The 25,022-nt window shown below is 46.2% G+C and overlaps 2 protein-coding genes and 1 long non-coding RNA gene across 6 annotated transcripts; 1 reads left to right on the top strand and 2 right to left on the bottom strand.

Annotated features, from left to right (window-relative positions):
- Positions 1 to 334: 334 nt before the first annotated feature.
- On the top strand, positions 335 to 1,120 carry LOC119375059 (uncharacterized). Its single transcript, XM_037645256.1, has one exon. It carries the CDS (start codon positions 335 to 337, stop codon positions 1,118 to 1,120), a length of 786 nt encoding a protein of 261 aa, XP_037501184.1.
- An 8,571-nt stretch (positions 1,121 to 9,691) lies between these two features.
- Positions 9,692 to 14,348, bottom strand: LOC119374031 (uncharacterized). Of its 3 annotated transcripts, XR_005180067.2 has the most exons (7): positions 13,142 to 14,339; positions 12,981 to 13,034; positions 12,787 to 12,858; positions 12,533 to 12,604; positions 10,940 to 11,145; positions 10,469 to 10,635; positions 9,692 to 9,766 (listed from the first exon to the last, which is right to left on the bottom strand). XR_005180067.2 is itself a non-coding variant. In XM_037644090.2 (6 exons), exons 1-6 carry the CDS (start codon positions 13,146 to 13,148, stop codon positions 9,758 to 9,760), a joined length of 420 nt encoding a protein of 139 aa, XP_037500018.1. In that variant the 5' UTR covers positions 13,149 to 14,348; the 3' UTR covers positions 9,693 to 9,757. The 3 variants fall into 3 exon arrangements, 2 of the variants coding, with proteins under 2 accessions (XP_037500018.1, XP_037500016.1); XM_037644090.2 differs by lacking the exon at positions 10,469 to 10,635 and having other exon boundaries at positions 9,693 to 9,766; positions 13,142 to 14,348; XM_037644088.2 differs by lacking the exon at positions 9,692 to 9,766 and having other exon boundaries at positions 10,200 to 10,635.
- A 732-nt stretch (positions 14,349 to 15,080) lies between these two features.
- On the bottom strand, positions 15,081 to 17,812 carry LOC125760340 (uncharacterized). 2 transcript variants are annotated; one of them, XR_007417883.1, is made up of 4 exons: positions 16,479 to 17,812; positions 16,154 to 16,371; positions 15,875 to 16,089; positions 15,081 to 15,721 (listed from the first exon to the last, which is right to left on the bottom strand). It is a non-coding gene; the product is annotated as an uncharacterized LOC125760340 (long non-coding RNA). The 2 variants fall into 2 exon arrangements; XR_007417884.1 differs by having other exon boundaries at positions 15,875 to 16,223; positions 16,295 to 16,371.
- Between the last annotated feature and the right edge of the window lie 7,210 nt (positions 17,813 to 25,022).

Raw genomic sequence — 25,022 nt, 5'->3', positions numbered from 1 at the left:
GCGAAAGCAGATGGGGCTACCTCCGAGGCGTCATAGACGGCGGCAGCCAAAGGACTTTTATTAGAGAAGATGTTTCCAGAATACTCAACTTGAAGACATTGGGAACCACCGAATTCCACCTAAACACTTTCGGCAGCACTGAGGCTAACGCTCAAAGTCGCCGTGTGGTCGAATTACGTGTCTGGAGTCAGTGCACAGGAAAAGAAACAACTATAAAGCCGTCGAGGTGCCCTTCATATGTAAGGACGTTCCGCCAGTCCCCGTGGAGCATGCCTTCGTAAAACAGCTGGAACAAGAAGGAGCAATAATTGCCGACAAACTACTTTATGCGGGCATGCCAGCTGTTCCCGGAATTGGATTGTTAATTGGAGCTGACCACCTCTGGAAGTTCCTTACCGGAGAAGTTCAACGTTGCGAAGAAAACCAGGGGCTGGCAGCTATCAACACAACATTCGGTTGGACATTCCAAGGCCCTTTCAGCGTGAACACCAGCTTTGTTGTGGCATCAAATGTCTGCGTCTTAAAGATCGGCGTAGACACTGCAGATAATGTGGAAACGACGCTACAGAACTTTTGGGAATTGGACGCCATCGGCATCTCAGATAAAGCCCCAAATACCAAAATTGAGCATACAGGCAATGCCAAGATAACAAAGAAAGCCGGGCGATATGAGGTAGCGTTGCCGTGGAAGAAAGAAGCAACAGATCTGGCAGACAACCGGAATATGGCGGTGCAAAGGCTCAGAAAATTGACAAACAAATTGTGTCTCAACAAAGAACTCGCTCAGAAATATGACGAAGCAATCCGAGTCTACCTGGAATCGGGGCATGCCGAACACGTGACGGAGTCAGCGACACAGAACCCAGTGTATTACATGCCGCACCAGCCAGTAATTCGGAATGACTCGACTACTACGAAACTACGAGTGGTGTTCGATGCCTCATCACATGAGCCGGGACAATCGTCATTGAACGAGCATCTCGAAAAAGGCGCGAACCTCATCAGCGACTTGGGGCGAATGCTGCTGCGGTTTCGTCTACACCGGCTGGCGCTCGTCGCAGATATAGAAAAGGCATTTCTGCAGATATCGAAGTGCAACCTGATGACAGAGACGCACTAAGATTTTTGTGGTACAGCCTCCCACCGCTCAACGCTGACGACTTGCCCGATATTGAAGAGTGGAGAATGACTAGGGTACCATTTGGCACAACAGCAAGCCCGTACCTACTGACAGCCACCCTTCTCCAACACATCGATAAACAGACAGGTGAGCTTCAAGATACAGCCGCTATACTGAAAGACTCGTTTTACGTGGATGACTTGGTAACCGGCGCTGGTACAGCAAAAGAAGCACTAAAGATAGCCACAGACGCCAAGGAAATAATGAAAGATGCCGGTATGCACCTGCGAAAGTGGTCGTCAAATTCAAGCGTGGTTCGCGAGAAACTTCGGGAGGGTAATTCCCAAGACCAAGATGAAGTATTGAAAGTATTGGGTTTGCCATGGATGCCTACGAGTGACTGCATGACAATATCGATGGGTGCGGTGCTCAATGCTGTCCACACGGGCGTCAGCTCAAAACGGGTAGTGTTACAGGCGTCCGCCCGCGTGTTTGATCATTTGGGCTTATTCGCCCCGTTCGTGGTTACCGCTAAAGTGCTTTTCCAAAAACTTTGGGAAAGAGGACTGGGATGGGATGAACAGCTTCCAGAAGACCTGGAGAAAATATGGAAAGATTGGTGTATGGACATCCCCAGCCTACGAGAGCTCTTGTTCCCGCGCTGCATTTCACCCAGTCACCCAACTTCATGGGAGCTGCACATCTTCTGTGATGCAAGCCCGAGAGCCTACGGTGCCTGCGCTTATCTGCGAACAGAGAGTAACACCGAAGGGGTGAGTGCAGACCTCATTTTTGCCAAATCCCGTGTGGCTCCCCTGAAGACGATCTCCCTGCCGCGACTTGAGCTGATGGCGGCATTAATTGGGGCTCGAATGGCTGTTTACCTTCAGAGCGTAATGGGCCGGCCCGTGCCAGTGTGCCTGTGGTCAGACTCCTCCGTAACACTTTTGGATAAAGAGCACAGCCAAAGAATGGAAGCCATTCGTAGAGAACCGCGTGAGGGAAGTCCAAAGCTTGAGCAGTCCGGAGGAATGGAGGCATTGTCCAGGAAAAGATAACCCCGCTGACTGCCTGACAAGGGGTATGACGGCGAGTTCCGTGTCTGAAAGTAGGCTGTGGTGGAACGGACCAAGCTGGTTGGCCGAGACGCCAGATGTATGGCCTGTAATGAAGGAGGAAAATGCTTGCTTTAACTCACTAATCAATGGAGAAAAGCGGAAGCACGCCGTCGGACTGTTGACAGAAGTAATCCAAACGACGCCTTTGTTATTGGCAGACGAGTACAGCAGCTATACACGACTATTAAGAATAAGTGCATGGATAATGAGGTTCATTAACAACTGTCGGAAGCGAACACGTAGCACCGAGGACAATCTCACCGCAGTTGAACTGCACGAAGCCAGAAATTATGGATACGACACGTTCAGCAGATGGTCTTCGCGCAAGAGATTGCTGCCTTTAATCAGGGAAAGAGCTTACCTGCGAACAGCAAAGTCGCTATGTATCAACCTTTTCTCGATATGGAAGGGCTGCTGCGTGTGAAAGGTCGCCTGCAGTTTTCCTCGGAGCTTCACGACACCAGGCACCCTGTGCTACTTCCAAAAGAACATACTGTCACCAAACTTCTTACACTCGACGCTCACCTTCGGACGCTGCATGGGGGTGTGCAGACGACCATGACGGAGCTTCGAGAACGTTTTTATATACAGAGCTGCCGTCAGCTGGTGAGAAAGGTAATCTCAAGTTGCCGGATATGCCTGCGACACCGACTTAAGCCAGCCACTGCACCGACTGCACCCCTTCCTAGAGAAAGGGTGAATTGCAATCAGCCCTTTGGAGTAGTCGGCATTGATTTTGCCGGCCCTCTATATACAAAGACGAAGAATGACAGCGCCAAGAGCTACATTGCGCTCTTCACCTGTGCCACTACGAGAGCAGTTCATTTAGAACTGGTGTCAAGTTTATCTTCGGACTGTTTTCTACTGGCACTCAGGCGCTTCATCGCTCGTGGAGGGCTGCCAACAACAATATACAGTGACAATGCCTTGACATTCAAGCGAGCTTCGAGGGACATTCAAAGACTGTGGAACATCCTGCGAAGTCGCGAAGCACAGGACTACTGCAGTCTGCAGAGAATAACCTGGAAATTCATCGTGGAGAAAGCCGCCTGGTGGGGCGGTTGGTGGGAACGGATGGTGAGATCCGTCAAAGTTTCCTTGAGGAAAATTCTCGGCCGCCAAAGCCTCACTTTTGAAGAACTTCTTACAGTACTGGCCGACATAGAGGCTACCATCAACTCGCGCCCACTGACATATGATGGACAGGAGCCTGGCGAGGAATCAGTTCTGACTCCATCTCACCTCTTGACAGGGAGTCGAGTGATAAGTTTGCCAGAAGCAAGAGCCGCAGCCGTCCCTTCTTCGACGGGAAGCGACATTGGTCGACGTTGGAGGTACCGTCGATCGCTAACAGATGCCTTCTGGGAGCGGTGGCGTAAAGAATATCTGCTACAGCTGCGATCCGCGCAGTGCATTTCATCTAGTGAAACCAACGCGCTCAAGCCTGGCGACCTGGTTATCTTGCAGGAAGACCGCTCACCATCACATATGTGGAAAACTGGCCGCATTTCTGAGGTGTTCAAAGGGCGTGATGGAACCGTGCGGTCTTGCATCGTCAAGTTGCCCTTCGGGAAGGCCGTTCGGCGACCGGTACAACTTCTATACCCGCTAGAGACCAACCTAAAATGAGCGACGCTCATTTGGGGGGGAGGATGTAGAAAATACAAAAGTAAAGAAACGGAGCAGGCCCGTCCTAAGCAGAAACATCTGAAGAAGCCCTGGAGGGAAGTGGGGTCCGAAAGGCGAAAACCGCATGCGAGGAGGAAACCCTCTCCCCAACTGGGACGGGGGCCGGCGGCTGGAAACGGAGGCCAGTTGCGACCCAGAGACTGAGAAAAAGAAGACGTTTTTGTATTGATCCTGTGAATATAGCAGGGGCGTAGCCAAGGGGGGGGGGGGGTTGGGGGAGTTCAAACCCCCCCCGAAATTTTTCAGTTTTGCTTGCGTATATATACACGCACACATACAAACGCACGCACGAACATACATAAAGTATGGATGAACCCCCCCCCCCCCCCGAAAAAAATTTCTGGCTACGCCCCTGGAATATAGTGAGTTGTTTCCTTGTTACTAAAGCTTTCTCGTGTGACTTTCTGACGAGTTACCGTCGAAAAAGTGTAACGAACAGAATTTACATCATTGGACATGGCTCGGTCGATTGCCACACGGGACACCTTCCACTCGCACTCCGCCGTGGTGCCGTTCTCCATCTCACATACTTTTTCACGAGGCTGGTATGACACTCCCTGTTGTTCTGGCGACGGGTTGTCATACATTCGCTGCATGTGGATCGTCAGGTGTTCTTCCAGGTCTGCGACAGCGTGACCTGTTGCATCTCGGATAGTAGGAATGGGGGCCTCGCTGTTGAGCGACGAGATATATGTCCAAAATTTGCGCGGTCCGTTGTTGCCTAGCTTCTGTAATTGCACGCAGTTGCTTTTGATTGCTTTCCGCGATTTTCTTCTGGACCATCTGTTGCATGTCTCTCTTGGTGCGCAAGAACTCCTGTCACGCCTGTTGGCATTCCTCAGTGGAAAGGCGCTTTACTGCGTATCGGTGAGCTCTATTGGCCTTACGTCTCGCTTCAAGTGCCGTCTTCACCTGCTGGTCCCACCAGGCCTTTGGTCTGGCGCCACCTCGGGGTTGGACTCGCTTCTCATAGCGACACATAGCTCTCCCACGAACTCCTCGTAAGTGGTTTGGTGCGCATGTATGTCATTCTCTTCGAAGTCCTCCGCCACTAGTTCAAAGGATGTTACCGGTAGGTAACGTCGAGCCGGCTTGCGGCTTTGTGTCCGACGATTCCGATGAACGGAGGTAGAGAATGTCAGGGCGATGCGATTGTGGTCGCTACCCAAACTATAGCGCCCACTCTCATCCACATGTACTCTTGTCAGGTGTGCCGCTAGATCAGGCGATGTGAGGATATAGTCGATACAAGACCTATTTCTGGCGCTCCATGTAGTCTCGCCTATGCAGTCAGGTCGAAGGTTGGCGACTTCAAGGGAGAACGTTTCTGCTAGCTGTAGCATAAGTGCGCCGTTATGGTCCTGGAAGCCATCGGTGCTTTGGACATGTCCGTTGAAGTCTCCCATAATTAGGACCTCTCTGTTGGAACCCCAGCGCTGAATTTCTTCCGCGATACATTGGGCGATGCATCTGTTTTCAGCATTTTGTCCTGGTGGCGCAAAATCTTCCCCATATATTGACATTGTAGGGTGGAGGGCGCTGCGATGAGCCTTTGCCCCCCCCCCCCTAATGGGGAACCCTGCGCACGCCTATGGTGGTCGCCATGGGACCATCGCAGGGTGGGTGGTGCCTTCGTGTGATATCCATGTCTGCGGAGCTGGGCTCGCCCTCGGTGGGCATGGCTGTGTGCTTTGGGTCGGTAGATGCGCCGTGTTCATCAAGTACATCAGGTGGGGGAGGTCCTGGATGTTGTCTCTGAACTCCCTGTGCGGCGTGTTCTGAGTCACGGCTGCCATCCCAGGAGGTTGCGGGGGCGGGGGCACGGCTAACGTCTCAAGGGCAGGCGAGGAGACATTTGGGTCTGACTTCCGCCGAGGTGTGCGGGTGGGGTTGTCTCTGCTCCTTCGAGGCCTCTGTGGTCCTAAAAAAGGGGGTATCACTTGGGCCAGCTGCGTCGCAACTTGGCGCGTTGTAGCTGGCAGGTAGTGAATACCGTCCTGGGCTCAGGGGCGTAGCCAAGGGGGGGGGGTGGGGGGGTTCAACCCCCCCCCCCCCGAAATTTTTCAGTTTTGCTTGCGTATATAGGCACGCACACATACAAACGCACGCACGAACATACATGAAGTATGGTTGAACCCCCCCCCCCCGAAAAAAATTTCTGGCTACGACCCTGCCTGGGCTAGTCGCTTTTCGCCTGCCAGTATATCGGATAGGTCAACAAACGTCGCCTTTAGAGCTCCACTTAGCTTCCTAAGTTCAGTGTTAAAGGCCAACTCCGGCGATTTTTCGAGGTCGATGGATCTCAATGAAATTCGCTGGGTACGTTCCTTTGCACGTTTCCGTCATTTATGCCAAATTACAGGCTTGAGACGTGCGCAGATTGTTTGCAAATGAATTTTAAAGATTGTCTGCAAACGCCCTCCTGGCTTCCCACAATTATTGGCAACATTGCGTCTGTGACGTCAGTATTGGGAAGGCGGCGGAAGTGACGCAGCCGAGGGCACCGCTAACTTCGGCGCTTCGGCCGCTACAGCGAGCGTCTGCTGTGCACAGGGCGACAGACAGCGTTGGTTTGGCCGGCGCTTCGCTGGTCGTCCCGGCTGTCACAGTTTTCATACTCCGCGCCGGCGTGACCGGCATGCCTTGCACAACTTCCGGTTCGTTCGTAACAACGTCTACGTCATACGTAGACAGTACACTCGGTTGGGTTTCGGTTTCGGTGTTGCGCTTTTTTGCTTATTTAAAATTATTCTCCAATTTGCCGAGTATTTCTGCTATCGGGCCCGTAAGAGGAGCGTCTCAGGAACATAAAAGCACCATTACTTTGACATGGCCAAAAATTCGCCGGAGTTGGGAGCATTGCTTTTGCCCGCATTGCTTTGCCTCTAGTTGCAACTTCGGGGGCGGAGCATATCACCAGCCTCTGCGTAAGTGGGGCTACACTCTCCCGTATGGCCTGGACGATATCTCCAGGCTGTGATCCCTTAAAGGCGTGGTGCCATCAAAGTTCGAGGCCATAACAAGCCTGGTGTGGGTTTCCTCTGTATGCAAGGACATTCCACACGAAGGGTGGGACACAGAAAACGTTAGGATATATTTTAATTCACTTCCAAAGTGTACCTAAATGCTCAGTCTCCCGATCGAAACCCATCGCTAGCGCGCCAACACTGACGTAGATCTGTAGGATGGACAACGAAAGTTGTAGTGACGTCACACCAAATCTGCAGTAGTAACGTGAGTGACCTCCGGACATCCGCCACTTCCTCAACGTACGTACCGGCTGTAGTGAACTATTGATTGATTGATTGATTTTATTGGCGCAAGGGCCACTCTTGGCCAAAGAGCGCCATTTCAATAGAAGTTAGTGGCAACTAATTAGAAGAAGTTCAGGGATGTAGATGTGATATGGCTGTAAATGGGCCTAAAATGGGTCGCTGCAAAAGTGTAAAAGACATAGGTAATTAAATATGGCGATGACTAGTGGTATACTAAAGAGGACTTAGTTGCGTAAATAATGGTTCTGTATTACAGAGAATGGCGCTTGTAAAATATAACCGGGAACACTGCTGCCTTAGCAGAGTCCTTGTTTAGAAGGGTCTGAAGGCGCGTGCTACACAAAGTATGACACTCGCAGCAGCACCATCTCTAGAGAGGGTGTGCTACGAGTTTTTTGGCACTATAACATTCAATGCGACGTCGTTTATGTAGTTTAATACAGCCTTACTGTCGAATAAAGGCTTCACCCCAAAAAATAATAAAGGATGTAGGGGGACATGCTCTCTGTAGATTAGAGGGAAGTGGCGTTTACGTTCTATTTCAGCTTCGCGGCACTCATTTAAGACGTGGAGGACGGTGAGTTGGTCGCCACATCTCCCACAGATGGGAGCCTCTTTAGCCAGTTAGGAGATGTGAATGTGTGTCATATGTGTGTCCTATTCTGAGGCGACAAAAGATGACATCATTCTTTCGTATTTTTGTTGTTGGGTGCCAGTCTCCTAACTGTGGCTTAATTAGGTGTAATTTGTTTGAGGCTTCCTTATCCCACAATTGCTGCCAATAGCTCTTAAGGCTTTTTTTTCAGAGTTGGTTTCAGGTCAGTGGCAGGAACAGCTATTGAGGAAGTACTTGGTTTGCTTGTTATCGATGTAGCCATTTCATCGACAAGTACGTTACCTTTGATGCCTCTGTGCCCGGGAACCCAGCATAATACAACCCGCTGATTGTTGGCATAGCCGGCACTAATCATTGAATAGAGTTCCCTAATTATGGGGTTTTTGCGTTTCGGAGGAAGCATTAGAGCCCTTACCCCAGACAACGCAATGGCGTCCTTTGGATACACCTAGGATGCGCTCCTTAGGATGTGTGGGAAGTTCTAAGGACGTCCCAAACAATTCCCGCAAACCTCCAGGAAGCCTCCAAAATGAGACAAAAAACGGGATCCATAGGACTTCCTCCCCATAGGACATCTCGGGATGATATTGGGATTAGATTTGGATGTTGCACATTCCATTATCAGTACATGCAGCATTTAAAGGGCACATGCTAGTTAATAGAAAGAACTGCTTTTTTGAAAGCCTTATATTTCTTTGAATGTTTTTAAAACCCCTGCACGTACTCTTCCAGCAATGCAATTCACTGCCTGCTTTTTCATGTGACTGCAGGCCTATAATATGCTCAGTGGTTCTGTTGCTTTCTTCTTTGCTTATTTTCTAAATCTTCAAAACACTGCAAACACTGCTGCAAGGGCAGAACCCCACACATCTGCCTACAGAGCACTTTGCATGTAAAAGTTCCCAATGTAAAATAGAAGAACAACGGATCTTGCCCCATGTATTTCAATTTCAAGCCTGAATTAAAGAACAGCTTGAAGGCGCTTTCAAGCACAGGTAAAGAAGCCAATAATAAAAGCTCTGAATTCCATGATCCTGTAACAGTTCTATAACAGAGATGAGTACAGAAAAAGCAGTAGGACAAGTGCAACACATATACTTTTCTGAAAATGGCTAAAGTTAGGCGTGTTCAGACAGAAAAATGAATTTTTAAAATACTCGTAGTATTTCTGGATCTGTTGTAAATGTATGACACTAGTTTAATGTCACACTATAACTTACTTAGACAATATATAGTTCATGCAAATAGAAGTTTGAATTCTTTATTTTACTGCACATTTGCCATGCATAAAGGGCACACATATATATCATTAGGAAACATTCTCCTCACTGGAACTGTTAATAAAAAGCTTAAAGTAATCACTTTCTTGCTCTGTCGTTCCCTTAGCCTAACTGAAATTTTGATTTCCTGAAACACAATTTCTTTACTAGCACACACAACTTGTTTAATTCTCATCTACTAGTGCGGAATTCAGGGTTGTGCTTGCTTGCTCGGATGCTTTTGCGATTACTGCAGGGCACTTTTTGAACAATGTACTATGTAGTGGACCTGATTTTAGCATTACACTATTGGTGCAGTTAATTACTCTTTGCTCTTCAATCTACAGGCAGTGAAAAAAGTTTTAGGAAACAAAAAGTTCAGTTCCAGCACAGGAAACAATTCACCAGAAAAATGATGGCACTGAATATGGCATACATAAACAAGAAACAACAAAGAAGGAATGAAACAGTGGTGAAAAAAAAGCAACACAAATTTTAATACACGCAATGCAGAGAATTTGCAACAATAACTGACCTTCAGGATTATCTTATTAGTTGAAAAAATAAATAAATAAACTATTTTTGTTGCGCGGCCAGCCGCTCAGCAGCATGAAGGAACCAGGTCATCGCAGCCTTCTCCACATCCTTCAGGGTCGCATTCGGGTTTCGGATGTCATTAGTCAACACGCCTGCATGCACAAAAGCAATATTATCGTTCCTATAAGTTTTGCACACCACACAAAACTTGGGCCGGTATGGCACTCTTCTAGAAATTAAGGCAGCTTCGCATGTGTGGTGTCAAGCCTGTAGGAAGTGCGGAGCTGGGCAGCCTTCTTTGTTTCTCTTCGGTTTTTTTCTTTCTTTCCGCCGCTCTTTTTTTTCCTCCTTTTCCCTCTTGCTGTCTTTTCTTCTCTTTTTATTTGTATTTATTCCTTCCTCTCTATCTATTTCTTTCTCTTTCTAATTTTCTTTCTACCTCTTCCTGTTCTTTCTCTCTGTCTATTTCTCGCTTGCTTCCTCTTTTTTCTATTTTTTACATGGCTCTGCCTGCGTAAGGCCAAGCAACGACAGCATACGACAGCCCGGGCCCCTAATGTGCTCCACACTTAATATCATCATCAAGGTGCTCGAAGAACAAGAGGAAGACCCCTTTGGTGCGATCACGCGCTCATTACTCTACAGATGGCTATGCTATACGTGGTTTTGCCTGCATTATGCCAAGCGATGACAGCATACGGCAGCCCGGGCCCCAAAAGTACTACACACTTAAAAACTGACAGTAAATACCAGGACTAATTGCAGCAAAGTATAAATAGACAACCTAGTATATTGAGTATACTGCTTGACCAGAAGATTTCACAAAAAACCAAGTGATATCAAGCTTGCTACACCTGACTCACTGCACATCAGCTTGCAGAGGTGCAGTTCACAGAATTTTCTTTCACTTTGTGCCAAACCAACTGAAGCCCACTGCAGCATTCCAGCTGAGGAGGGACTGCAGTACACATGTTCTTTTCTGTTTCGTCGAATCTCCCCCTTGTACAGCCATGTGCTTTTTCTGTTAAAAGGAAACAAGAAGATATACAGCTAGAAAGACACATTGGGATCCAGTTTACTTTGAATGTTTTGCAATCTAAATGATCTTGTGGTAATAAAGAAATACAAGCTGGCTTCTAGCTTTACTTAAATTGTTTAGAACTGTCATACGCAGCTAGCTATGTAAAAATTCAACAGTACGTCATTAATCCGACTGTCATAAGTAATATTCACATGAATTTATAAATGCCTAGTCACTCCAGCATGCTGTAGTTACAAGACAGGCAACATTATACTGAGCTTAGGCCATGAAGCAGAGAAATTACCATTTGATCATGAGCTTTGCTGTCTGTCTCGAGCTTCTCTTCATACGCAAGAACATCCGCCACATTCGAGAAAGGCAGGTCTGGGAGGCCATGAGGGTGCGGAGCTGCACTGTCGGCATTACTTAGCAGCTCGCTGAAATATTGCAAATGGGCTTGCTGGGTGTGCTTCATGCTATTTAACACATGTTGTATCCTTTCCATGAAAGCTGAAAAAGAAGTGATGACATCAGTGTTATGAGAGTTTTCAGTTCAGCAATATGTCTTAAGATGAAAAACTACCGCAATAATTCGAACATAGCTAGGCTTAAGGTAACTAAAGGTGTGTAATGTTCAAAGTGCTTTGCTGTTCCAGGTAGCTATAGGTTAACCTATATTCAAAATATAGCTTTAAAACTTTTCAGTGAATTATATGGCAACACATAAAAAAAACGGTCATGAACATTGCTGAGAGTTACTTGTAGGAGCGCTAACAGCAAAGCATGAGTCTCCTTTGCATTAAGAATTGTTGGGGTTTTACGTTCCAAAGCACGACATGATTATCGAGCCAAAAATTTTGACCACCTGGAGTTCTTTAACATAATTGAAATCTACGTACAGCCTTCTTTGCAGTTTTTGCGACACTGGCTTGGTGATAACAGTGTAAGTGAGGATCTACGATTTGATTGATGTTGCAGCAGCACCACGAGCACAAATGTTTTTATAAGTCACCGCTTGCACATTAGCAACCATCGTTGCTCAAATGATGAGGCATGCTCCTAAAGAAGAACGAAGGGATAAACTGCGCCACTAACTTATGGTTAGAATGACAGAAAGCTGACGAAAGCTGACGAAAGCTGAAGAATGACGAACATGGACACAAGAAAGAATCCAAGATGTCAAGGCGTTTGTGGTGTCTTGAGTTCTTTCTTGTCTTCATGTTTGCACGCCCTGTCTCTTCAACATGACTCATGGTAGTGTGTCACTGTGTCACAACGACAATGGGAAAGTATGTTATGCCAGCAGCAACATACAATTTTTTTTTCATTTGTGCTATGTGGCTGCGGCATAGGGGAGGGTAATGAATGCTCAGACTAATACTATTATCATAAAACCAGAGCAAGGTGGGGCACACTGTTCAGAAGCTATGCAGTTTGTGTTTCTATTTATGCTGATACATAGCATATATGAAGGAAATAGGACACTGCCCACATACATGAGCTCAAGAGATGGAGGTGGAGCAATACAGCAGGCTGTTACACTGCTTGAACACAAATCGTATTACTGGTGACAGTCATTGTAAGATGGGTTCTGCCATAATTTTTTCCATCATGAAGCCAGCAACACCAACTAAAAAACTAAGCTGATTTAGTGCTAAGAATATCACTTTCCGTTTCCAACACGTTACACAAAAGAACAATACTCGTGGAATTAATTTCACTCTTCTGGGCATGCATTATCACATATGTGAATAGTACATCTACAGTACAAAGGAAACATTTGCCTCAAGTAAACATGAAGCAAGAAAACACATAAACAAGACGGGAATTTTTCCCTTAGAACCCAAGGACACAGAACATTATGGACTGTAACCATTAAAGAAGGTGAATGACATACCGAGCACTTGTGGGTCTGTTTGTGACCTTGTAGCCCCGGTCAGATATGCAGGTCCAGGACTGTAAGATGAATCTGAACATAATTGACACCACAAGTTAACATCTAGAGCTACACAGAGAGGCAGACGGAGATGAAATAGGTACAGAGACAGACAGGCAGGCTCAAAACACCTGAAGTGGGCAAAGGATTCTCAATTTAACGAGTAAATGTAAATAAACTACAGCAACATGCAATAAGACATCAGAATGACATACCAAGCATGCTCGGTTCCATGTGTGGCCATGCAGCCACAGCAAGAGTTGAGGATACTGGTATGTGCGATGAGCCTGAACATAAAACAGACCACAGGCATTTGGCCATAGCACAATGACTGTACAACAAAACAAGGTAAAAACTGGAGACATTGCATAACAGCAACATAATGATGTATACCGCATAAATTACATACCATGGGATTGCAGTTCCGTAAAAGAGTTGGCAGCTTCCAACATGTGCAAAGCACCTAAAACATAGAAACGATAGTTCGCACTCCACCTTGCCGCACAATGCAAAAGCAAACACCTAACCGCAGCAATATAAAAATTGCTATGTGAAACCAGAATGACATACCAAACATGCGTGGTTCCGTGTGTGGTCCTGCAGCCGCAGTAAGAGTTGAGGGTACTGGTATGTGCGATGAGCCTGAACATAAAACAGACCACAGGCATTGGGCACATGGTAAACATGTCTGAGAGCAGATTGAAGCCCTTCACGCAAACCAAAATGACAATAATGTCCAGAATCCAGCAGTAGTGTGACATTTGGCACTCTTGGTGTGGACAAAAGCACCCTGGCGCTACTTGGTAGCTCACACATGCAAGAATACGAGCGAAGAACCTTTAACAGATTTATGACGGCATCGTGAGGCACACTTGACTCTAAGCTTCATTGTCACAAGTCTTCTCTCAACGATGCGATATCCAGTTCTTTCAATATACTTGAGTTAGAATCTGTTGCAGTGTCCTGCTGTGTAGGCTAAGGCATCTGTGGCACCCGTCGGGCACGTTATCGGGTTCCACGGGAACGCTGTGCATGTTGTCACCAGTATGGTACTCCTAGTCGCAAGATTACAGCATGCCGCCATAAATGCCGGCACTGGCAACTTCGCCGAGGGAACGGTTCAAAGGTGGTTCGGACACTTCTGGCTGCACGCGGCCATAAATGCCGGCACTCGCAACTTGGCTGAGCGAACGGTTCAGAGGTGGTTCGGGAACTTCTGGCTGATTGGAGGTAAAAGCGGCACGTGAAAGATTCTCCTTCGCGTTAAAAGATTCGCCAGCAGCTACCAAGATTGCGCGCACATCGGCCTGCACGGCGTGACTGATCAGCAGTCGATCTCGACATGGAAGCCATCTTTAGGCGACTAGAAGAGTGGTAAACCACTTGGTGAACCACGTGGTAACCGGTAAACTCACTTTTGTCGTGCTGTTTAAGCGGGTGACGTCTAAAGTATAGCATCGCACTGCACATTACAAAAGGCAGATGAACACAACAAACGTGGAAGAATGATAAATGCAACGATAACTTACTCTCGTATTCGCTTTCCATGTCGCGCGCTTCCCGCCTAGCGTATGCAAGCTCTAAAGATAAAACACAAGGCCAACACACGTATATCTTCACGCTTGACAAATCAAAAAACAGTCGGAAAACAACACTTACCTTCGATTACAACCAGCTCCGCGAACCCAAATTTCAGAGTGCGCGCGAATTGTAACTGTTGTGCACGCAGAGAACACGCTTCAAATGCGGAACTATAGAAACAGACTGCAGCCACAGCCGCATTGCCGCATTGTCGTAATGTTTTCGTACATATAATGAGCATAAAATAAAAGAAAAAAAGTTAAAAAACTACAGCGCACTTCAAATACGAATTACAAAGTCGTCGTTTTTGTAATTTTTCGCCGGCCCATTTAAGAGCAGTGTACATGTAAAACGATACATTCAAAGAACTGAAACCGAAACTGCTCGCCGCTTCTCGAACGGAGCGGTTACATGGGACGGTTTCAATCCCCATTAAACTATATTGGACTTTTTCGTGTGCCATCCGGGCTAAGTACGTTGAAACAGTTTAGTGGGCAAGGTTGATCGCATGCATATATGTGGTTCCGAATAAACGAGCAACGCGCAGCACGACAGGACATCACGTAATATACTATGACGTTGCTCAAGTTGGACGTGCTTTAATTATTCAGGCCTGCACGAAAGAATAATTAGTATGCAAAACTTCCGCAAACAAGAGCCGTTATGTGTTCTCGCCTGTTTAATTAATACATATGTTAAGTATTTGTGAAGGGTTGCGCAAGTTCTGTATATGTATTGGTGCAATATATGATCGCTGGAAAAGTGCATTCCCAAGCAACATTTTATCCTTGGCAAAATGTCGGCCTGACGTCGCTGGCCAACTGCACTGTCGTTGGCCCAACCTTGGCACCCGATGTAGGGCCGGTCTCGGGGATTGACATTGGCCTCATGTGGGCCTGCGTCGGCACCCAATGTAGGCCCGTCCACCGTGGCCGACGAGGCCGAGTGCATGCCGCTCGCGGGTTGACTAATGCCCGACCTTACATAAACGTCGATTTACCGACGGCCGTGGGTCGGTTGCGGACGTTTTTCGCTAGTATTGCTCTGCTTTTTTTTTTCTTATTTTTTGTGCGTGTTCTAACAAAACGCATCAATTGTTTTTCTGGTGTGTTGATGCGTGTCGTATTTAATGTGAACGGGCAGTTTATAGAGGCGTTTAACTCTATCTGAATTAATTACGGGCAGAGTGCACATGTAAGACGGAATTAAACGCCTCTAACGGTCTGCACTTGTTAACGTGTTAATACGTAACACACAATAAAAGAAAGACGTGAATATAAGTTTTCTCTCTTTAGATCTTTATTTTGCAATTGTATAGGTGCACTAATTTTCCAAGCAACATTGTTCGCACGGGGCGTTTGCATCAGCCCTTGTGCAACGCAACCGTACAGTCCATGTGATCACGGCATGATAACGCTGACATATATAAATATAAAGACGGACGGCATTCCTGTTGGATCGGCTCCCTTCTTTCGGCCACTTCTCGTGCTCTTGGCCCTGAACACGTGCGCAGATGCGACGTTTTACCGTCGAGATGTTAGACTTGCATTTTTCTTCTGTCGGGAAAAACTGAAAGAAACAACAATGAATAATACTGTGAGAAAGGTAGACTATTTTATTTACTTGACCAGTTGCACAGACATGTCGCGTCTAGAAACTCTATTCACACAACTAAACAAAATAATTTTGTCGCTGCACAAATAAGAAAAACACTGCACTTACAATAAATGCGAGTGTGCTGAAATTCCGAGAAGTGCTTCAAGCTCCACAGCGCACAAACTAGATAATATGTGGAGAGAGGATGGATCGAGGTTTTCGTTGTTGGCTATGTCACTGGAAAACAAATGGTACAATAAATAGATTAATGAGAACACAATCTTACCTTCAAAGCAGCAGCGGGCCAGTCACATATTGTGCAGTCGGCATTTACAGCACACCTGCGACCAAATTCAATGTGAAAAGCGATTGCGTGAGACTTTCATAACCAAGCATGCATCTTACCAGAGTTCTTTTCAGTTGGCGAGAGCAGCGCAGCACGCTATTCACACTACAGTCCTTGTTGCAGGGTTCCCTAGAGAAAACGGCAAAATATGTCACGGCTTTACAATAAGATGCCACAAATAAAAAACAAGAAAATCTGACATATTTGCCCGTCAACGAAGTCTTGGGTCCACAGACAAATATAACCGCCGTTCGCCTGAACATTTCTGATCTGCCAGCTAGAAGAGACGACCAGATTGACGCATCAATTGTGCAAATAAAATTTGATTTTGTCGCTAGACAAAACTCACCATGCGATACAGCGAGGAAATAAAATGCCACTTACGAGTTCGCTTCAAATCCTCGGCAATGGGAGAAGGCCGCCTCCAGGATCAGGGCAAACGAAATGCCTCTGAGTGCTTGCCCGTCTCTGTGCAGTGTTTCAGTCCGCACGTCCTCGCTCGAAAGAGCTACAATTTGGCGGGAACTGACGCATGGAGCTTGCTCCCCTCCCCAGCGCTGTGGCAAAGAAAAAAAAGAAAACGCGAGAGGTGCGGGGTCCGGCGCCCCGCTATGGTAGCCCCGCTGCACGCCCCGCCTCCCTCTTCGTTCCTCCTTTCAGGCCTTGTCATTCTTTCTGGGAGAGAGATCTCACCACTTTTTTTTTTTTTTCGGAGGAACGCACGTGTTGCTTATATCAGCTCTTTCGGGTGAGGAAAAAAAGGAGCGGGAAATTTCAACTGAAGCACATGCCTGAACATTTTAGGGCAGCGCTAATGCGTGCAAGAAGCGGATCGAATTTGAATTGAACCGTTTTCGTTGTTAACACAAAATATCGTTGGTACTCTAACATTAAAACAAATTAACATGAAAACCATAAACTGAGCATCAAGTAGAAATTTTAAAACTCTTCAGTGTGTGCGGACTATCGAATTCTGGCTCTGCAAACGACGTATAGCTTATGACCGTAGAAATTATTGTATTTTTACGCTAATTTCGTGTTTAATTGGGCATAGATGATATTTTGAAATATTCGTATTAACGCATATGGGCTATTCCCGAAGACCGAATCAAGTATGACGATATTCGATTCGATATTCCAAATGTTCAATCTTCGCACACTTCTATATTTAACCATTATATCTGATGTCCCCCCTTTGTCATGCGGCTCGATCAGATCAATCATATATTTATATTCACGACAGTGCTAAAGCGTGAGCACCGTGCTAGCGTTCCAGAAGTGCCGAACTGTCCCACTTGAGCTCATAGACAAGGCGGAGGAGGGGAGGATAATTTTCCGTGGACAGTTCAAAATCGTAGATATTTTAATAGAGCCTAGCGCGCTATAGTATCACGATCAAAATTAAATTTCTGCTCGGCACTCGCATTTATTCCCATTTATTGCTGTTGTTCAACTCAAGTGCTTTGCATCTAATGCATGCAAAGGCGGTACGTTTTCTTGAGCTTCAAGCAGAAACCGTAAACGCTCAGTACACTTGAAAAGCACTCATGTCGTACCACTGTACATTGAGCATATAAGTGCATCATCATAAGAGGTAGGGCTTGATCGGTACTCATGACAATGCGGCGGAGGATTCTCGGCGGCCCGATCGCTAAAGGTTGCGAAGTTTCTTGCGAAACAGGTGAAAAACTTCGACATTTAAATTCCGCCCCTAACCAACTCCGTAATTGTATACCTTTTCATAGTCAAATACTTAACATGCACATCAGAAATATTCGGCTGGATTCGGGAATGCTGAGACACAGCAAACATGACTTTAGTGCTGGGGTTATTGATTGGAGCAGAACTGCAAATGCGACATCATTCTTAGACAGATGGACATTTAATAAGCTGCAAGAACGCCAGATTTTAAGATCACTTGGCAATTCAGCTTTTCATATAATCAGAGCTTTCGCGCCCCTGAAACACGCAGCTGAAATTTTCCAGCAAAGTTGTACAGTCCGCGAGATCTCTATTTCGCACGTTTCGTGTGACGAAATTAATATTTTTTGGGGCTCGCTATAAAGCAGCCAAAACCTTTCCGATGGGAGAAAGATTGAATTAATTCATTTTCAATAAAATTTATTACTAATAGATGGTGTAATGTACGTGGTCGGTTACAATCAACGTGCCATTTGCGAACTATTTCAGTCAATTCTATACCGCAGCCCAATGGACCATTGTAAAGCCACATTAAAGATAAATTCGTGTGATTGCACTTTCTTATCCTCTATGTACTTCCTGGTGGCAAATACATTGATCTCCAGAGTGTTCAAATCTTGCGATTTCTCAAGGTTATAAAAATATTTTAACGATATGTCTCCAAACGAATAATTCTTCACAACGCCGACGAATTCCAACTTCCCTATTGAGTCAATGCATGCGCTCATCATTATGGCCATCGCATGTCTAGTCAGCATCCGAATAATAGCTTAACTTCAGTCAGTTCGGAGCAAAACTCGATGTTATTCCTTAGCCGGAAGTTTCCCTTACGTCTGTGGTTGACGGTCATTGCTGTTTTCCTTGTTTGACCAAAGGCCGTCATCGCGTTTGTAGCTGCACTACATGACTTATTCCTCAACATACTGCCCGAACGCGCTCGCGCTTGTTAGCTCGAAACCTAAATGTTGAATTTCAAAGTAAAATTGACCGGTGTTCAAGTTGTCACTCGATCAGAGACGAATACTTTTCACCACGTCGCGTTATTTTGCTCTGCTTTCGATAACAACGGCGTTAGATTGATGAGCTCTGCTGACAAATCCTCATCACTCTATGCAGCCGGTGTAAGGCTGGACAAATATATAAATCAATCTAACGGTGTCGAGCAGTGCACCTGGTCCCATGTGGTGCGTCGGAAAGGGACTTGATAATTAAGCTCTCATATGTGCAGAAACGTGTTGTACGCTCACGTTGCGCAGACAGTCAGCCACACACATCGTCAACGGCACGTGAAGCGTCTACTATTAGCAATGTAATTTTATTACTTTTTTTCGGTTTGCATGCGAGGCACCGTCGACGGCAGATTACCGCGAGGCACTAGCTATGCATTTGTCTAATGAGTCTTGAAATATAAAGCTACAGCGTCCAGTTTTAAGCACGTGTTGCTCCTATGGATAATTATTATTCTGTGAAATAACGGAACTAGCAAACATTTTATTAACATTGATCCAACAGAACAGCAGTGTGCGTTGCGCGTTACCCGCCGCAAATGCTCCATTATATGCGATTCTTTTATACGTATGAGTAAGAAGATTAGACAAATCCGCGGAATGTTTCTCATGCATTTCCATGCATCATATTCGCTCGCTTATCTTTTTGTTTAGTATTTTCAAGACGTATAAAACGACCACAATGCGACTTCTGACTGGCATTATTTCGTATCTTGAGGCAGTGATATCCTAATTGTGCAGTATTTTAACTTCTTTATAATGTAGGTTACGGTGTACCTGCTTTGTCTTTTATTAAAAACAAGGGTTCATTTTTATTTGAAATGCTGTGCTAAAAGGATGAATGTCACAAACATATACAAGGCGACCTCTGACAAAGTGATGGGATAACAGAAACTTTTCAAATAGGCATATCGGGGAATATACCCGTCGTAACTGTATAGTTCCCTGGTTTCAGCCAGAGCTTATTATCTGTGGGAGGTAAAGGTGTAACTACATTGCACAATAAAAAAAAAAAAAATTCGCTTTAACTTAATTGAAAATTTGTTGCTACCTAGACGTACATGCGTAAATTTTGACAAACGCAAGTCTTTAGCGGTGCTGTTTCGGACGTGTCCCATTTTCTTAGCTTGGCGGCAAAAAGCACTGCTGGGCACTGACGGCGGGCCTGCAGATGTGCGGCTTCTTCGAAAGAGGAGGCGGCTCCACGCTGAGAAAGAAAACCGGAGAACAGCAGAAAAAAAAGAAAAAAGGAAGTTTCCCTCTCCCCACCGGGACCTTCCGGGGCGCGGGCCGCCGTAGCGCATGTTTTTTTGCTTCTTTTTTTAAATGTGCTTTTCACTCCACGCTCTATACTGTAGAGCAGCGCGGTTCCTTCTGGCCCTCTTCTTTCCCGCACTTTTCCGCCTCCTGCGTTTTATTTTTCACAGCACGAGTCTTCAGTGGATTGCCATTGCTATGTGTTCGTTCTAACAATCTTGAAAGAATATTTCTTGTTCGTGTATTGGTACTAAAATCTTACATTGCGGCCACGCCTTTTGATGAGTTTTTTTTCACATAGCATATATGGTATTTCCGCTTGCCTGACTTATCCGTCAGCGAAAGATAAGAACTTTTACTCATTACATTGCGCAAATTACATAATAAAGGACTAGCCTGTTAGACCAAAACACTGCGTCTCTCTATCCACAGACTGTTTGGGTGTGCAGCGCTGCTCGGGCAGCACGCAAAAATTTTCATGCTTCATGTTGTCTGTATACAGACGATGCTTCTTTTAGATTATACAGAATGGTTTTTAATGGCCGTTTTAGTTCACAAATGACATAAATGTATTATGTGAGCTCGGTTTAATGCAAGCGGGTGACATTACTTGCATGAAAAAGCAAAATAAATAATCGCCTATCTAAATAAAGTTCATTAATGACCTTAAAATTACACTGACTTACCTACTGCAACTGACTAACTGTAGCCACTGAGTTTGCAATAATTGGAATGAAATCTTACGATTGAATATTTATGCCATCAAATTTTAGGCAGAAGTTCACTGTTGCTTCAGTCACGTTTATTTTTGTAAGAATCAGTTTTAAGCATCGAACAACGACAAAAGCCTAGTTTAACGCCCGTGTATATAAATACTGTCGCACACTTGGCGAATGATGGTCTCGAAAAAATCTTTAAAAGTAGATATGCACGCCTGGAGAAACCATGCACGAATGTAATGGCTCGCTATTATTTTTGTTTAGTCAATAATGTATTTGGATTGTTCGCACAAATAATCTCTACCAGTTGGTGTAATCAGCTCAAGGACCACAAGTATGTTGTGTGTCACAGGTGATTTTTGTAATGTTTAAAAAATCACACTGTAGGAGTTTTTTACACTTCCTGCAGTGTATTTTATGCTGCCCTAAAATAATACACGCTGTTCGAATCCTCTGCCGGCAACCAAGGCCGGCACGACGTGTTGCCGACTTGTCGCCCCGACAAGCGTTTGGCGCGCTAGGCGTTCACTCGGCCACCAACGGTGGTGCGAATCGTGCAGCCGACCAAGTGCCGACAAGCGTTTGGCGCGCTCGGCGTTCACTCGGCCACCGACGGTGGCGCGAATAGTGCAGCCGATCTAGTGCCGACGTAGCTGGCAGCGCACCTCCGGCCGACCCTTTTCGGATGTCTGGTGGCCAGTGAAGTCGGCTGCCGGCTATTTGCCAGTGATCAGCCAAACGTCGGCAGTCGGCCAGCGTTGCTTGGGTTATTAATTCATGAAGACAACATACATATATGTGTGCTAATATGAGTAAGTAGATTAAAAACGCATGTGTTGATGTGAGGCATGCAAGCATCCACCCATTCATGTCCTCTTCTGGGATGTTTAATGGACATCCGTTCGCTGAAGTCTACGGGACACCCATATGACTTCCTTTATTGGATGTGGGACTTCGGTACTTGTTTGGGGCATCCTTAGGACTTTTCGTGTTGTCTGGGCTTAGCTCGGAAGCAATGCATGGTAGGCCCATCGCTTCAAGCTGTGACGTCAGACAAAAGTTGAGCCTTATCATGGCTGATAAGGGCCTCAACTTTTTCGACTGGTTTTGGCCATCTATCGCGGTGCAGCCTACGCATCAGGGGAACCTTAGCTCGGAAGCAATGCATGGTAGGCCCATCGCTTCAAGCTGTGACGTCAGACAAATGTTGAGCCTTATCATGGCTGATAAGGGCCTCAACTTTTTCGACTGGTTTTGGCCGTCTATTGCGGTGCAGCCAACGCATCAGGGGAACCTTAGCTCGGAAGCAATGCATGGTAGGCCCATCGCTTCAAGCTGTGACGTCAGACAAAAGTTGAGCCCTATCATGGCTGATAAGGGCCTCAACTTTTTCGACTGGTTTTGGCCATTTGTTGCGGTGCAGCCAACGCATCAGGGGAACCTTAGCTCGGAAGCACTGCATGGTAGGCCCATCGCTTCAAACTGTGACGTCAGACAAAAGTTAAGCCTTATCATGGCTGATAAGGGCCTCAACTTTTTCGACTGGTTTTGGCCATCTATTGCGGTGCAGCCAACGCATCAGGGGAACCTTAGCTCGGAAGGAATGCATGGTAGGCCCATCGCTTCAAGCTGTGACGTCAGACAAAAGTTGAGCCTTATCGTGGGTGATAAGGGCCTCAACTTTTTCGACTTCTTTTCGACATTCATTGCAGTGAAGCAAACCTATCAGGGGAACCTTAGCTCGGAAGCAATGCATGGTAGGCCCATCGCTTCAAGCTGTGACGTCAGACAAAAGTTGAGCCTTATCATGGCTGATAAGGGCCTCAACTTTTTCGACTGGTTTTGGCCATCTATTGCGGTGCAGCCAACGCATCAGGGGAACATTAGCTCGGAAGGAATGCATGGTAGGCCCATCGCTTCAAGCTGTGACGTCAGACAAAAGTTGAGCCTTACCGTGGGTGATTAAGGGCCTCAACTTTTAACAGCGAAGCTGTTTAGTAAATCGTTCCTTGCGAGCCGATCGCAGTAAACCATCATCATCTCAATGGGTATACGTGCCACTGAGCGGCTGTCTGAGAACGAGTACAGAGAGAGAGAGAGAAACGGAAAGATATAAAGAAAAAGAGAAATGTTTTTGCTGAAAAAAAAACGAGGCCGGATTCGAACCATCGTATCCTCGATCCGAAGGCGAGCGTCCTAACCACTCAGCTATACAGTCCCGCTGGAAGGGTAGAGCCTAGCCTTGTACAGTATAGTGTAGCAAGAGGCTGGGAAAGAGAAGTGAGCGTGAGGAGAGAATTGATGAAGAAGAGGAAAAGGAAGGGGGGAGAGAGTAAAGCGTAGTACAGAAAGAATGAGAAATAGAAAGAAATGCAGAAACAAAGAGAGAGAGAGAGAAGATGAACGAAAGAGAAAGAAGTAGAGATAGAAGAAAGATTGAAAGAAAGAGGAAGCAAGCATCGCATCGTCTAGCGACCAGATACCGCACCACCTGGCCTAGCCGCGCATGCGCAGTAGCTTAGCCACGCCCACCGACGGGCTAGACGTGTTGGTCCACGGGTGGTGGTGGTGTACTCTTTATTACGCCCAAAAAGAGGGGACCAGTGCGAAGACTGGTTGCGCTGAGAAGGTCGGCGGGGATCCTTTAGGATAACACAGCCCCAACTGCTCGCTGGATGACCCCTTCGACCGACGTTGGTCTGCTGGCTCGCCGGTCGACGGGGTGCACGAGCGGCGACGGGTCCGTGCTTCGCTGTGCCAATGGATGGATGGCAAAACTTTATTGATTGGCTTTGCGCGACTTAGAGCAAACTGCTCGCATTTTTTTTTCGACTGCTTTTCGGTATTTATTGAGGTGAAGCAAGCGTATCGGGGAACCTTTAGCTCGGAAAATACGCATACTAGGTGCATCGTTGCGAGGTGTGACGTCAGACAAAAGTTGAACCTTATCATAGGTGATAAGGGCGTCAACTTTCGCGAGTGCCTAATTTTTCACATATATTGCGGTGAAGCAAACCCATCAGGGGAACCTTTGGCTTGGAAGTCCCTTACACGCACAGTAGATTGATTCATCGTTGCAAGGTGTGACGCGTTTCAATAAAAATGGTATCTAGCATTTTGGAAATCCTTTGGAAATCTAGTATTTATTGGTTTCTGAATGTTTCGTTGCACTTCAATAAAGATCGGGTGTGGGTCCATTCACAAAAGGTATGCATCCGGAAACCTGGTTGGAATGTTTCGTCGTGTTTCAATAAAAATGGCGTGTGGCTCCATTTCTGTCACAAAAGGTCAGCCTTCCCTGTGTTGGAAGTGATTAGCAAGTCCTTTCTCACTTACTGGAAAGAGTACTGCAAAATTGTTGCCGCAGAACGCAGCGTCGAAATGTTGGGGCCCACATGTCCTTGACATAATGAGAATTGATCAAGCATGTCATGGCCTGTATGCTCCAGCATGCGCTTGGGAAATTCTGAATAGGTGTTCTATTCATCCTGTCAACGTGTGCGCACATAGTTGCAGTATCCGTTATCTGGTACTATGCTTCACACCTGTAGAACCTTAAAACCATAATGTATTTTTTGGACGCGCTTGAAAAACAAGGACGCCGAGAGGCACACAAACCACAAACGAAAGCACTTTCGTTTGTGGTTTATGTGTGCCGCTCTGTGTCCTTGTTTTTCAAACGCGTCCAAAAATGCAGTATGCTATTCCTACTATCCCAAGAAAAAGCACTTCTTAAAACCACCATTTTTTTTTTTGATAATTAGGGTGCCCTGCTATCGAATGAATGAATAAACTATAAAGCCCGGGCGAGGCGGGGGGAAGAGGAGATTAACCCCTGACCCGTCCCACTCTCCCTCGATGATGATGGTGTCAGGTGACGGCTTGAAGCCCTTGCACCCGGGTGGCATCCTCGGCTTGCCAGATGGCCCAAAGTTGGACTTGCAAATAATGCACGCTACTTCTGCACTTTTTGATCATAATGGGACTTCTCATGCTTAGGCATTAAGAGATAAATGTACAGTTTGTACAGAAATGTACAGCCAGTACGATATCGTGTACACTGTCGCGCAAAACACACACAGTACCATGCCCGGTCTTCTTTCATTGTCACGTGTGTGTTTTGTGCTACAGTGTACACGACAGTTTACTTGGTCACATTTGTCCGGACATGACCTGGTCAACAACAGACTTGCCATCGGCGAGTTTTGTTTCATCAGGCCATTGGCCCCTTGGGTGCACATTGC

The sequence above is a fragment of the Rhipicephalus sanguineus genome, chromosome 11, assembly GCF_013339695.2.
Source record: "Rhipicephalus sanguineus isolate Rsan-2018 chromosome 11, BIME_Rsan_1.4, whole genome shotgun sequence".
Lineage (NCBI taxonomy): Eukaryota > Metazoa > Arthropoda > Arachnida > Ixodida > Ixodidae > Rhipicephalus > Rhipicephalus sanguineus.
Note: the sequence above shows the minus strand (reverse complement) of the source record. Positions and strands in the feature narration are given on the sequence as shown.